The following is a 15,717-nucleotide window of genomic DNA, read 5'->3' as shown; positions in this document are numbered from 1 at the left end:
CTCAGTACTTATCTTGATTGCAAAGGAGATAGTACTAAAAAAATCTTATATTAATTAATGGATATAATACAATACATGCTAAAAGAGAATTTTAACGGGATTGGTTGTAGTTAAAGAATCATTGAAAGTCAACGATTAGTTAATAGAACAACATTCAACATTATATCAAAAAATTATCTTACTATTTATACGTACCTATATCAGCGGTTACAGATTATATTTCACGCCTCTAGCCAGGACTTTAAGGTAATAGTAGAGTTTTTTAAATTTTGAATCAAATGGATAAATATCATTTATATCCAATATCCCGTATGATCGATGTATTGCAAAAATTACTATAACCCTGATCCTCTATCACATTACAGATTATATTTCACGTCTCTAAGTAGGCTATAAGATAACGGTTGACTTTTTAATTTCGAATTAAATGGATAAATATCAATTATTTCCAATGTACAGTATGATCGATGATTGTTAAAGTTAATATAACCCTGATACACTATCACATTATAGATTATATTTCACGCCTCGAACCAAGGCTTTAAAGTGATAATTGATTTTTTAAATTTCGAATCAAATAGACAAGTATTGATTATATCCAATATACAGTATGATCGATATATTGCAAAAGATTATGTAACCCTAATCTACCACCCAGTATTGTGCATATTGCTACAATATTTCAATTTTGTGATGGTTTGTAATAAGCTTGCATAACTAGCCATAAAATTAGTATTTTACTTCAATGAAGCAGTAAGTTACATTATATTGAAAGCTTCTTCCTTCTATTGACTTGTTCATAGAAAAACAAAGTGCATTCTTTACGTTATATAATGTTAAGTGGATAAGGTCAAGAGAGATTTATCTGGCTATGAAAATAAACAATTTCATGTATCTAGGGTATTGTAAGATTTCGTTTTAATTTTGCACGATATCCTGAACAATAGTGTTGAATAAATCATTTCAAATCCGAATAAGTCGCCACAGATGAACAATTTTTATTTAATCTGTCAGAGAATACAAAAACATATCCAAGTTATGGCCATTATAATCGATATTAATATTTCATTGCTGATGTCTATCTTATATATCCATCATAAAAGGCAGTAACTACAATATCTTTCTTGTCGCCGATAAGCATAAAGTTGGCTATTCAATACCAAAAGAAAGTGACTAAAAACTTTCATATAATTTCATTTAAAGTTACTCAAGCGAGATTAGAATGCAATATAATGATTTAACGCATCCGCTTAGATTGATGTCTATGGTCATAATATGATGGCAAAAATTAGAAAATTGCAATTAGGCATTGGATGGAAATCAATCTTATTTTTGATCATGCTTGATAGATATTAAAAAATTTGATTTATTAATCATCATGACTGACGAATAATCATAGATATGTGTATCAATTAGATTATAGTTAAGAATTCTATCCATGATCTTTATTTAATAAACGCCCATTGTAATAAATACTTTCTGTGCATAAAAGATGAAACGTTTTGAATTTCTAACAGTTTTCTATTATTTATGTACCGGTAGTAAATAAATTAATTTCATTTATTAATCATGAGGCAAGCATTTTTAATGATGAAGTCAATCATCTTATTTTGATGTGGTATGATAACCTTCAGGTAATTTACGATAATATAACAAAGCTCTTTAGTAACGAAGGTTGAAATCGAATGAAATTATTTAAAAGTTATGGAAGGAGCAATGTTCTCTTGAAAATCTCTGGCATTACTGCGCTATTTAATTAATATTTTATAAATTCTTAAATTACTATAGTGTGCATACGAGTAATAAATAGAGGCAAAAGTGCAGATATTGACGATAACATATGGTATGGATTGATTGCAAAGGTAACTTTTGATATGGCTTTATTAACATATTGTCATATCGTTATGATCACTTTCTAATGCAAGTTTTATCCATTTTACGAATCAAAGTTATTATAGGTATATGCAGCAGCAGAAACATATTAGACTCCTTAATAATAGGTACCGATATCAATCTGACGATATTAATGTACTTTCTGGATTACGGGCGCATTATTAATTTAAATCAAGTTGCTTAAGCTCCAACATTTTTATCATCTGATTGCTGTAACAAAATCGATACAACTTTTGTAAAGAGCAGTAGTAGAGCCATGAAGTCAATTATTTATGACACTCAAACTCACTATGAAGTTATAAACAAGACCATAACATTATCGTAACCTTTTCTAGCGTAATTTTATCTTCTAATATTTCGCTATTCTATGAATGATTATTCCCGTATGCAGTACCTATGTACACGCATATAGCATTATAGAAAAAGTAAAGATAGTTGTTATTGGTAGTAAATAATTATATTAATTAATTTAGTACACCCATATCTGCTATACGTATTTAAAAAGCGAGATTCTTTTAGACTGCTTATTATACTATTATGGATCACTATTAAGCATTATAAAAATAGTAAATATAATTGTTATTGGTGGTAAATAATTGCATTAATCCGGTACACTTATGTCTAATATATATATTTGTAAACCTAGATTCTTGTAGACTGCTTATTATAATAATATTATGTATCAGTATCAAAATAAATTGTTAATTGAGTTTGAATCATTGACAACTTGGTCAAAATTCGAAGCTCTTGAATTAAGGGAGCAATCGAGATCTCTAGCTGTACATAGAATGTCAGTAACAAATGCTAAGAGTAGATCATGCAATACTCATGCTATTTCAATTATTGACTATCTATTATCTCCCTATTTTCATTGGCATAAAAATAAATCTAAAATATCATTCCCAAATGCGCAGAAACTAGAGATTAGTAGATAATGCATTCAAGATATTCCATTCCAGATTAGTGCTCAATCATCATTTATAAGGTTAACATTCACATATATAGATATTTCAGCACATATTCTCACCATGTATGAGTCTCGGCATAATCGACACAATTGAATATCTCCACGTGAAATATTGAAGGCCGATTGCTTATATTCATGAATCGAGTTCATATATTTGTTACATGTTTGTGAGCATGGACTATCGTAAATTTGAGGATAAATTTAATTTAGATATCAATATATCGACAATCAAGGAAAAATAAGGCCAGAAAGGAAGCTTAAAAAGATGAAATATTGACTTCAATACATACATTAAAATTACGGCTTTCCTTCAATAGTATAATGTGGGTAAGATTTAAATTGCATTGTGATATTAATATAGTAGTTAAATAATATACCGTAACTATTTTAACAGCGAAGATCCGAAGACACGATGGATGAAACAATTTAGAATAGTTATGTAAGTTCGGTTGCAAACCTAATTATTGATTATATTAAAGAGTACAAGGAATTCAATAATAAATTGATACTATAATCTATAATGCACGCATAAGATCTAATACATACTTAATATATCCTTAAGGTTTAGACAGAAAGTAACTATGATCCATTTTATTTATATATCGGGTTGAAAGGAATTTCAACTTAATAGTAAATACAAATATTTTATATAAAAGATCTTTGTAGAGGAAATACAGCAATTATACAAACCTATTTGTCTACTAATATTCAGCGTTAACTTTGGTATAGACTTATTATATAATATATTATATCAAAGGGGAATAAAAATGGATTTGTGATGAATTTAATCTTTTCGTCAATGTAATATCATTTTATGCTTAGAATATCGTTCAATTTCTTTTCATGACATTCAACTTTAATTATTGGAAGTCATGATAGGTAAATGCATATCAGAAGCTCCCTTGAAAGTAGATACTCTAGTTGTATTCTTTGACGTTCTACCTTGTAAACGTGTTGATTTCACTATCTTGTAATAGACTGCACAAATCTCTTTACGGATATCAGCAGTAAAATAAGCATATACTAGCGGTTGCAAGGCAGGATAACAAAAGGCAATATCACGTACAACAAGCACAGAGGGTACTAAAAATCTAAAGTAACTGAAATCAGATAAGGTAATAGTAGATAATATTTGAAAGGGTAGTAAAAAGATGACATAAAATGTAAAGACGACCATAGCTTGTATAACTGCTTTCTTTCTCAGCGCCAAACTGCTGCGCGGTACTGAATTGTCCACCATCTCGCCCGATGAAAGACTATATCCATGAGTAGCAACTCCTACTTGATGAAGCTGGCTCAATTTAAGAAGATAGATAATCCGATTATACATAGCAAGTAATAACGTAAGTAATAAAGTAGCTAGTATTAACATAATTAGATGGCAAATGAAATCAATTCTAAGAAATTGTTGAATGTTGGCTACGCTGCAGTTAGTTAACCGATTGGAATAGATGCCATCGATGATCGAGACTAAAGGTACTGCAGTTGGCAATAGCCAAACAAGCGCAACGGCAATGGATAAATTTCCGATTGTTAGGAGTCTGTTGTAGCGAAATGGATAAGCGATAGCAAAATAACGTTCTGACATAATAAGACAAGAATGCAAATTTAAACTGATAAATATGGCTTGACCAAGACGAGGTAAAACGATGCAGATGATTCCAATTGTATATGAGAAATTGTTACTGAATCGAATTACTTGATAAAGACCCCATATAAAACCATTAATGAGCATACTTTGTAAAAGTATGTGAGATAATAAACGTAAATTTCGCTTACTTCTAATGAAAGCAAATAAAGCACTATTAGTAATTAAGGTAGCAATTCCAGCTCCAAGTAATACAGGACGAGACATGATGGCAGATGTTACAAATAAAATGAATTGATTTTGTGAACAATCTGTCGAGTATAAGATATTTACAAACAATAAATCAGTATTATTGGAGATCAAGCTAGTTTGAATAGTTTTCTTGAATGGCTAAAAGTGAAAAAATAGGTAGGTGGTGCAGAGGCTTGAAAATAAAAACAATGTGCCTTTTTAACGTTTTAAAGATCTGTTTTTTACGTACAAATTGTAAGCTTTTACAATTTTCAAGAAAAGCTGTATAATGATTATACCAAGATATTCTCAATTTGCTTTTATAGAGAGAAAGTTCTAGCTGTTATATTGAATAAATTGATTCCTCGCTATGTAAAGATGGTATCAACCAATATTGATTTATCTTGTGAACAGAAACTAGTTTCTTGAAGTTCCTTTCTAAAAAATATTGACGCAGATTAGAGACAATAAAGTCTGTTCGTAATTATAACTTGAATAGTACTGCAATTAAGTTTTATCAGTGCCTGTAAATATATTGACTATTTGTTTTTTCTAATAACCAATGATTGCCTGGGCGATCTAAAAAAGAATGATACTTTTATCAACTTTTGAATATGTTGGGAAACTTGAAAGATTACTACAACGATATTCTTGCCATGGTATTCAAGATATTCAAAAAAGTAGTTTTTTAGGACCCGAAAGATGCCTAATCTTGACTATGACGATGCTAAATCTCCGGGCAAATATTCTGCAAATCTTTGAAATCTGAAATAGTTAAAATTTCTTTTCTAAATAGTTTCCTATCAAGTAAATTCTTGAACAAAATAGGCAGTGATAAGCTTCATCTAATGTTAAATGGGGACTATTGATTCTGTCGAAGTAATAGTGATACTGAGAGGATTTTTCCGCATTAGGTGCATAATATATCCAGTATCGGATCGACAAGGACAAATCTAGGTTCTGTTTAATTTTTATCCACGAATAACCACGAAAAGACGTTTAAATTGCCTTATGTATGTGATATGTAGCATTCTTTTCGTATAATAATAGAAGATTGGGTGTTGTGGTTGAGAATGATGATAAATGTAAATCAGTTATTAAGAATATTGGAACATTTTTCAGCTTTAATATTTATTGGCCATCTTGACTGAAGTGCGTTTTCTTATTTGAATAGCAAAAATGAAAAAAGAGAGTTTGGTTTTTCTAGATAGCCATCCAAAATGTCCAGATCGTAGGTATTAGTAGTTACATGTATCAATTCGTTTGCATTTGTTAGATGAGTTTGTTCGATTTGTACCAGTGTAAAAAAGAAGAGAATTTAAAATTTTCTTTGCTTTAAAATGCTAGTCCTTTTTCCCGTTCGCTCAAGTGGAGCTAATTAATAAAGATAAAATAAAACCCCACAAGTAAAGTCTTCTAGCTTAATAATTGATTTTATTGGATATATAAGATTCTTCAAATATGTTAAGGACGGTCTTGATAATCTTTTTTATAGGCATTGTGACTCTGATAATAATTGATTTCTTATTGTATTAATCGTCTGAATTTAAATATTGATATATTTCAGGATAATATGATAATTAAAATGTTTATTATTAATCATGATCCGATTTAAGGTATTTTCATTTCTTGAAGGATATCATAATTTATAAATGAATATCGATAACAACAATTTATGGGTAGTGATGGAGACAGGCGATTGATTAATTCTCCATCTACATTCATTGAATTGGATATAATAGAAGATGCAAATTTGAAGTTGCTCTTTATTAATGTTTTGAATAGAAATCATTTTTCTATTATGAGCAAAATCAATCTAAAGTGGATTTTTCTTGTTGATTCCAACGTCGTGGACAATCTTTGAGGATTAATGTAGCCAAAACAGTGATCAAAATGATCTAACTGAATAGTACTGATCAATAATAACTCCAGTGTTATTTTAAGAATGTACAATAAGAAAATAGTGTAAAATGAGGTTATTAACTATTAAATTTCGCATATGCGTCCGATATTTTTATTCGTTTTCATCTAATCCATTTATACTACAATATCGTTGATATGATATGCGTATAGTAGCTACTTTAGTTTAAATCAGCAAAACCATTTGCAATTTTAAGTATGGATAGAACCTAATTGTATTTGTTTCTTCTATAGTGTATTCGGTTTGTGCAATTACTTTCTAATGAATTATGTTGAGCGTAAAATATATTTAAGATTTATTCTAATTATAAATTGTCACAAAACAAAGGCGCTTTTGTTTTCGTCTTCAATGCCATGATTATAATATTGCAATGGCATAAAATATAACTAGTATCAATTGTTTTAGACGAATAGCCTTCGTATAACTATATAAAGTTCTAGTTAAGTTGAACGCTGATATCAGGATAACTAAAATAAATTGATCCAATTAGCTAAGCTTTAATTTTTTTATCTGCTCTGTACTAGAATATCGATACATAGTTTTATTATAAAACAAAATTATATCCCTCTTGAAATAAAATTTGAACATCAGCGGAAAAATATACGCCGGAGACCAATGTTTGTGTATTAATTCGTGAAGAAGTAATTTAGTTATCGGAAATATAAGTTATTGTTATCATTGTGATGGAAAAGCAGAAGTAAATCATTATGATATTAATTGTTCCTTACGTAAATCCGCTGTTGACTTTTGGCGATGTACGATATTTGGCAACCAAATATAGTAACCCCCAAAAATCCAATTATTACCACGATATGTATATTTGGTATAGTATAAAACTGAATAAACTTTTTCTATACTGATTAAATTAAATGGAATGACAACATTAGCATCGAACTAGATAGCAATGATTTATTACCGGTGTAGAATAAAGTGATATAGACTACTTAGGCTTAATTTTTGCTTGAGAGAAATTTTGTTAGCGTAACATTATTTATGGAAGCTTACCAGAATTAAATGAAGTTCTAAAATTAATACATTGAAAGCATTTAGTACTACTTAAAGATATACTGTATTTATGAAAAGTCGCGCTTATATGACAGGAGTAACAATTACTGATATTATTCACTGAAAGTATAACTTGAGATTTATGTCTTGATAGACTCGATAATTCTTTTTAATATATTTAAGCTGTAAGCTTGTTATTTTGGTTGTACAATTTAGTCGTAAAGGAATTTATCAAAATTTCGAACTTTACATGTATTGATATAGTTTACTGTAGCTTCTGTCTGACTTTATTGTTTAGAATCAATTTGTAGCATTGCACTGCTATGGTAATTATAATTAGATATGAATCATATGAAATATTGACAGATGTAAAAGTAACATCATTATGATAAAATACGTATTTATACTGGCTACAATAATTATGTATTCGTATTCAATTCAGTCAACATACAATGATAACGTTGTAATGTAGTGTAGTAATTTGTTTATCGAGTATCATAAAATTGCTAATTAATCTGAAAGGTTGATAGCATTTGTTTGAGCGAGTACAATAATAGTTAAAAAGTCTCATATATAAATATAGTGAAAGGTTGGACCATGAATTAAAAAATATAATAAATTGGGAATATCAATGCCCTTCAAGAGAAAGTACTGAATGAAATATAGCGTATGTATAAAACTACTTTCTTTGTGATAAAATATACCTTGGGTCAGCATGAATGTCCGGCACTGGTAATAAACCTTACTTAAAAATTCATTAACCATTGTGAATAAATTTTACGTTGTAAAATATTAGCGATACGTCATCACTGCTATTTTTGAATGAGTCTACATTTTGACATGAGTCATATCTAAATTCTTGTAAAAAATTGTACAGTAGATGAAAAACTGCGATTATCATTTTATTGCGTCGGTAAATGTTACAAAAGAGTTATAATTTTTGAAATAAGTTATAGTTTATAAAGTTAATATTATTAGAATAATGCCAGTACATACAGGGCATTTATAGCAATGAGTAAAGAACTTTATTATGAGAAGCTATCACATATATTATGTAATTGTGTTACTACCATTTCTAAGAATATTTTGTAATTTCAAGACTATAATGTTGTATGATATTATTTGTTTAGTTAGAGTTACGTTAAATCAAGTAAGCATGTCATGTGATAATGAACTTTTATGATTAATTATTTTTATAGCGAAATTAATCTTGTAACAAGATATTAGTGGTTATGGATTACTCATTTTTGCGATTAAGCATTTTGATGAAGGGTTTAGCAAATCTGCAAAAACAGCTTTAGTAGCTCTATGAGATTAATATAAAGCACTTTAGTGGAAAAAATCGATTTTATTCTATACATATAAATTGTGTAAGATTTAAAACAATATTATAGTAATCTTTTATGCTAATTTTACTAGCGATTTTAATACTGCATGTCACATTAGCTGGCATAGATTACTCACTTCTACAGCTATATATTGAGATAAAGGGTTCGATAAATCTTTCGAAGTAAATTAAGTAGCTATTAGAGACTGATTTAATGCATTTTATTCAGAAAATAAATTTTGCATTGTATACGATAAATCATTGTAGTGATGCACCCTATATTTGCTTGTAGCGATAGCTATATTTGATTGTGTTGTGTACTATATTTAGAATAGTTAAGTTTCTAAAAATAGATATTCTTGTGCTGCTAGATTTAGGTGACTGGTAACTACTATATTAGAAAGTGTTATTCACTAATATAGCTGTTAACTAATTATGGTACAGGACGTTATACGACTTGAAATACTAAGATTGTAAAGATGCCCAATACCTTACGGTGTTGGACATTAATGGTAAAGTAATAATATTGTAAGCAGTTTGATTAATACTGTAAAATGTAGTGATGATTCATGTCTGATTGTAGACGATGTTATTGCCTTAAATAGATTCAGAGAAAAGTATATAAGGTGTACAAATCTGAGCGTAAAGAAGGAAAAAAGATTTGATATCTAATTGAGCTCAGATTACTTTAGACTAGATTCTTGTGAGTAATTAATTATTGCTGTACTATTCTTTAGAACCTTGTAATAAAAAGCTTTTATAGTACTGGATTCCTCTGTGGACTAAAATTACTGTGAAAACGATATTACAATCATATAAGACTGAAGACAGTTACTTCATATCAGTATATTAAGCTGTTAGGACATAATTTAAGTAAGTAGCACATAGCTACAGCAAAATCTCTATGAAACATGGCACATACCAATCAAGGTACTTCTATTCTTTATGAAATAGTATTGCGAAGAAACATACGTGCATCTCAATATTTACTCCGATTATGTAATAGTTCTCATATTCCTTAAATTTTATGTTGCAAATTAGAATTATGCACTCCAAAATATGGCTTGTTATCAAGTGTAGTTTATTTTATCATTAGTAATACTGATGTGAATTATATAACAATTGTCATAATTTCTAGATTTTGCTTCATAAGGTAATTGTATCCGATCTAAATATATTTAAGATGTTTATTATCAGCTATATTTTCGTTTTATCATTAGTAGATATCTTATTCAATGCATGAACTACATTTATAATGGCTTTAATTATTTTATTAAGAAAACCAGTCTACTGGAATATAGCAGGGTATGCTTGTACGTATTTATGCCGTTTATACGCTATTTATCAGACTTCCTAAATTTAGTTTTATAAAATAGTATTATAGAATCCAAGATACCGATATCTGCCATCGATGTTCTTTATATTGAAGGTAATCGCCTTGCTAGATTCATAAATTTCATTACGAATGAATTAACTAATATTATTTTCTGGTTTAAATAAAAAAAACAATCTCTACGTGGGTCTTATCTGTGGACATGTAGTAAGTTAATAACCTAACACATACTAATGCTCGTTATTAAGCCTACAGGGCGAACTCCTAATTTTTTTTTGAATTAACAATATTTGTATAATCTAACGTGTATATTTTTCTATATGTTCGTCCTACACTGTACTAAATACTATAATAATCTTACTACGAACGTAATATACATTTTAATAGCATCAGTCTATCAGACCAGCGCAGACTATGCTTGTTTTAAAATCGGTCATGTAGTACGATGGTTTCGGCCAATTTGGATTGATATATGCGGCTATTTATAGTAAGAATGGCAAATGTGCAACCCGGATTAACAAAGTGAATAAAAAACCCTAGCTTGAATTTAATGTTAGAATCCTCGTCTGATTCGGGTAAGGAAAATGATAATAATATCTGTAGCCTTTGCAAAATATCTTGGAATAATAACTGTAGATTCGATTGGATTCAACATTTTTCGTACAATAAATGTTTCTGTAGAATGTATAATTGTAGTAGTAATGATCGTTATTGTCGTTGCCTGCATTGCCAAGTAATTCATGAATATCGATTTATGTAAATACTACCATATATATTTAATAAACAATTTTGCTTCAATAGTACATTAAAAAATCAATGGTCTTGTTACAGTATTACTGTCCCATATTATGGCGCTTAAAACGTTTAATTTGACAAGATTTGTGAAAACAATGTAGGAAATTATATTTCATTAACCTTCGAGAGATTTTTTTGTTGTTTATAAAAATTTACGACTTCATGATTTATGAAGTTTATAAATTATATTAATGTGTATATGAACGAGACCGGATGCGAAATCGGTCATTTTGCAAACTGCCCTAAATTTCATTTGTAGAATATTACCATCAAATGGAAGATTGAGTGTCTTTTATTACAATTATCAATTATACCTTGTACTTATCATTAGCGGTATATCTTGTCAAGTCCATAAATTACATCAGTATAAGATTGATCATATTATAACAATATTAGTCCAACTGAATATGGTAGTACATGCTGACGCTTATGCCAATAAACGGTATTTTTATCATATTTAGTATATCTTATCGAAACTGTTATATTCTTCGATAATAAGTTCACTCCGTGAGTAAGATTGATATCCGCATTTTATTATTAGTAGATCGGTATTTATAGCTACACGAGGTTACACGTCGATATGATTACAGTTTATACTTCGCACTACAATTAGTAACTTATCAGTCTGCCTTTTACAATGTTATTTATCAGCTACTGTATTACAAGTACTACCATACAATCATCATATACGTACATATATAGTGTCTCCTTTTATTTATGCCTTTATGGTTAACATATCGTATTTAATCTATTACTAACTATATATACAACAGAAACCATAAACTACAGTTACAATGAATTAGCTCTACTTTTAATAAATCTCATTTTGTTGGAATATAATGATTCATGTCTGTATTACTTAACGCTATCTTAATTACTCAAATCATTACATATGAGGAAGATACGTACAACATCGTTAGCAGACTGGAGTAATGGTATGAGATTTAATTTATTAATCAACATTCATTATTAATCTCTTATCAAAAAATAAATAAACCATACTTTTAGTAAATCTTAATTTTTAGGAGAATATAGTTTATGTCTACATTTACTTATTGTTATCTTAAGCATTTGAAATTATTGCATATGAGGAATAAACGTACAACAATGTTAGCAGATTGGGGTACTAGTATGAAATTTAATTTATTGTATAATGTTTATTATTATTCCGCTCGCGTCATAATCTTTCATACCGTATATCCGAAAACAAAATATGGTTTCAGCGGTGATTAATTACTTAATGGATTTCATCATGTGATTTGCACGCAGAATCTAGCTGGCAACAGCGATTACAGACCCATAGAGTCCATAACTATCAATTAATCTCCTTACAGCATAAAGAAGATGAGTATAACGTTGTATCGATGAATTTATCAAGCCGTAGAAGTTGATCTCGTTTCAGGCTTGTTATTGTTTGTAAGTTGTTTACATAACAGTTGATTAATTTTATAACAATTGACGCCATGGCCTCCCCTCATAGCTTTAGGCACTTTCAACCAATCAAACGTGTTGTTGTTGACATTAATCATTTCTGGTTATTGATCATGTGGTTGATTTAATATAGTCCATCCGATCGATTTTATTTAGTAAAATCATAGTGACCATTCTTCTCACAATCAGAATTAAATAAGAGCAACTAATTACAAAACGGTAGTAATTGCTATTGTCGCGAACGGTGATAATGTAATTGTTTTTACTGCAACAGCCGTTCTGATTTAATGGAGGTTCATATAATAGCTATCTATTTATTGGTTATGGTATCTAGAGAATACTTTAGTGTTTATGCAATTAAATCATCAATAATTAATAGCGATTGCAACATATCCTATGAGTGCACCTACTGGTATGTTTACAGCTTATAGTCGATCCTAAAGTCTGAATAGATAGAGTAGTATCATAATAGTAATTTGTAGAAAAAGATTTGTGTTTGTATGCTGTTAGATTATTGGAAATTAATGTACACCGTACGCGAAGGAATTCTTATGCTCCGCTTTATGCAGCAGTCCTTGTAAGTATTCCAACAATGTTGTTAGGACAACATTGACATAGATGGTTAAATACTAAAATGGGATTTCTTGAAGCACTCTTGCATCTTATAAACTTTATAGTCATGGTGTAAAGATTATACTTTCAAATAACGGTATGCAATTGGAAAAGTTTGAGCTATGACTCATCTCTATATCAATAAAGTGGTTTGCATTAGATTACGCGATTTGGTAGGTGAAGGGTAAATAATCATTAGCAAGCAATGAAATTTTCATCGATGAGCACACAATGATGTTTGTTAGCTCAGATGTGAATGTTTCTTATAGCCTTAGTACAGATAGATAGAGGACTTGTAGAAACTAAATTAGCTAGAAACCCAATTATAACCTTAATCTACAGTAGTTTAGATTTGAGCGTTGCAACAAATTGAGATTGCTTAGCATTAAATTCTATCATTATAAGACGAAAGCTTTCAGTATTTAAAATTGACTTATTCTTTTTAGTCTTGTAGAAATATCGAGTTAATATATTAAATGACTATATTACTTTGATTTTCAACAGAAATTGATTGAAGTTCACAGCCTTATCAATGTTATTATAGATGGTAAAATACCTTAATATACGGTATATTATTCTAAGAAATGATTTATCATGCCTATTAGAAGCGCTATTTTGTCGGGAGCAAGTTGTCAAAATGGCATTTTTTTCTTGGAAACACATACTACTTCTAGTTAATTTTGCTAATTAATATTCAATTATTTATATAACATTGTATTGTTTTCTATGTGCACATCTCACAATAACACAACAACAGCGATGGGCGTTTAAATCAGCTATAGGAATTTATAGAAATCAGACTATTGAAAGATTTGGATGCACTCTAGTAAAGAAATCGTCTCATTTTTTCTTTTATGATAAAATCATGCACTATACATCATTTAAATTGATGTAGTAGTATGATTATAACCCCTTTCAAGTTTAATTGTGGTGCAAATAAGACTACGATGAATATTCGATGAGTGATTGAAATTAATATAGAATGATGATGGGGTAGTTGAATTTGATAATAATATCCGGTCAAAGATTGAATACAAAATAAAAGCTGCTTCTATTTTACATCTTCCGTTGTCCTTTTACTGAACATTCCGATGAGAGCTATTACCTGAGTAAAAAAAGGTCCCATTTTTTTCAAGACAATACAAATTTATAGCTATTTGAAGGCATTTTTAAGGATGAATTTGACTAGCTCACAGTTTTAGTTAAGGTTATTATCGTTAGCTAGTAAATAGTTGAACAAATCATTTAGTAAAAATAAACAATGGTTCCTATTTTCACACCATTTTATGGTTCAGTGTAATAGCATATTCCTGTAAGATGTATGTCAGCATTAAAATCATCTTGTCTTTTTCTCTACATGATTTAGCATTAACATTAATGAAAACGTTTGAGTAAACAATTTTACTGATTCGTTTTTATCGTTAGTTACTATATAATTCAACAAATAATTTAGTGAAAAACAAACAATGATTAATTCTTGTCATTAAAATTCATCAATATTCTAATTATAATTTAACTCTATCCAAAGATAGGCTGACCAGTAGTTAATTTTCGATCAGTATAGTAGAAAATTTTCTATCCTTTCTTTAGACAACTTATGCATCGCTTGAGTTATTGATTCTAGACAATATCAAGTTAAATCTTTTTTAATAATTTGGTATTCTATTGATATTAACTACCAGTTTTTGACTTTGTTCTTTCCGTATTGTTCGTGATGGGTAGGATTGAGCTTGAATATATTCCAATTTGAAGTTAGCACCATATACGAATACGAATTGAGATGAAAGAAATTTGGAAATATAATGAACTAAATAATCTAAATCAATTCTTCATTAATTGAATGCCTCATTAGTATTATTTTATTATCCTTCTAGCCTTAAGTAAAAACATTTCTCCTTAAATTAGTGGCATCGTCCGTGCTATAGATGATTTTAGGTGTTGTATTCTTAGCACGCGACACATTTCTAATGTGAGATAGGATTGACATTATTCGCAAGCTGGTGTTTTTCTGCATACTAGATATTATTGAGTTTGATTGCGACTTTGATTCTTATTTTAGATGGCTACTATATCTAGATTCAAGCTAATCCAAGATTAGAAAAGTACAATTCAAATTTTTAGGGGTGTAAATTTATATCATAATAATGTTGATTTATCAGTACTGGATAATAGCTATATCATTCGCTAGTTAGATAAACCATTTTAGTCAGTTTTAAATTTCTGCATAGTTAGAAATAGAAAACTAGCCACTTTTTTAACAGATTATAGACCACTGCAGGTTATATTTTTTTTATTAGCATGATATACATAACAATCAAGGCCTTATTACAGTGCTACTAGATAGTCTTGACATCATCGGCCGTTAGATCATGATCGAATGTGGTTATTTTAATATTTTGGAGAGTTAGATATATGTTGCGATTGAGTCCTTATTACAACGTTACTAGATAGTCTCTGCATCGTTGGTAGATTGAATTATGATCGAATGTGATTTTTCCAGTATTTTGGATAGTTCGATATAGGTTAAGATTAATTAAGGCCTTATTGCAGTGTTACTAGATATTCTCGATATCGTTGGTAGGCTGGATCATGATCTAATGTGATAGTTCTCGTA

General features: G+C 29.3%; 1 protein-coding gene across 1 annotated transcript; it reads right to left on the bottom strand.

Moving 5' to 3' along the window:
* Positions 1-3,716: 3,716 nt before the first annotated feature.
* On the bottom strand, positions 3,717-4,715 carry TRIADDRAFT_57072 (uncharacterized protein; the record flags this gene model as incomplete). Its single annotated transcript, XM_002113143.1, has 1 exon — positions 3,717-4,715. One exon carries the CDS (start codon positions 4,713-4,715, stop codon positions 3,717-3,719), a length of 999 nt encoding a protein of 332 aa, XP_002113179.1.
* Positions 4,716-15,717: the final 11,002 nt, after the last annotated feature.

The sequence above is a fragment of the Trichoplax adhaerens genome, genomic scaffold, assembly GCF_000150275.1.
Source record: "Trichoplax adhaerens TRIADscaffold_6 genomic scaffold, whole genome shotgun sequence".
NCBI lineage: Eukaryota > Metazoa > Placozoa > Uniplacotomia > Trichoplacea > Trichoplacidae > Trichoplax > Trichoplax adhaerens.
The sequence above is the reverse complement of the archived record's forward strand: the minus strand, read 5'-3'. Positions and strand labels throughout refer to the sequence as shown.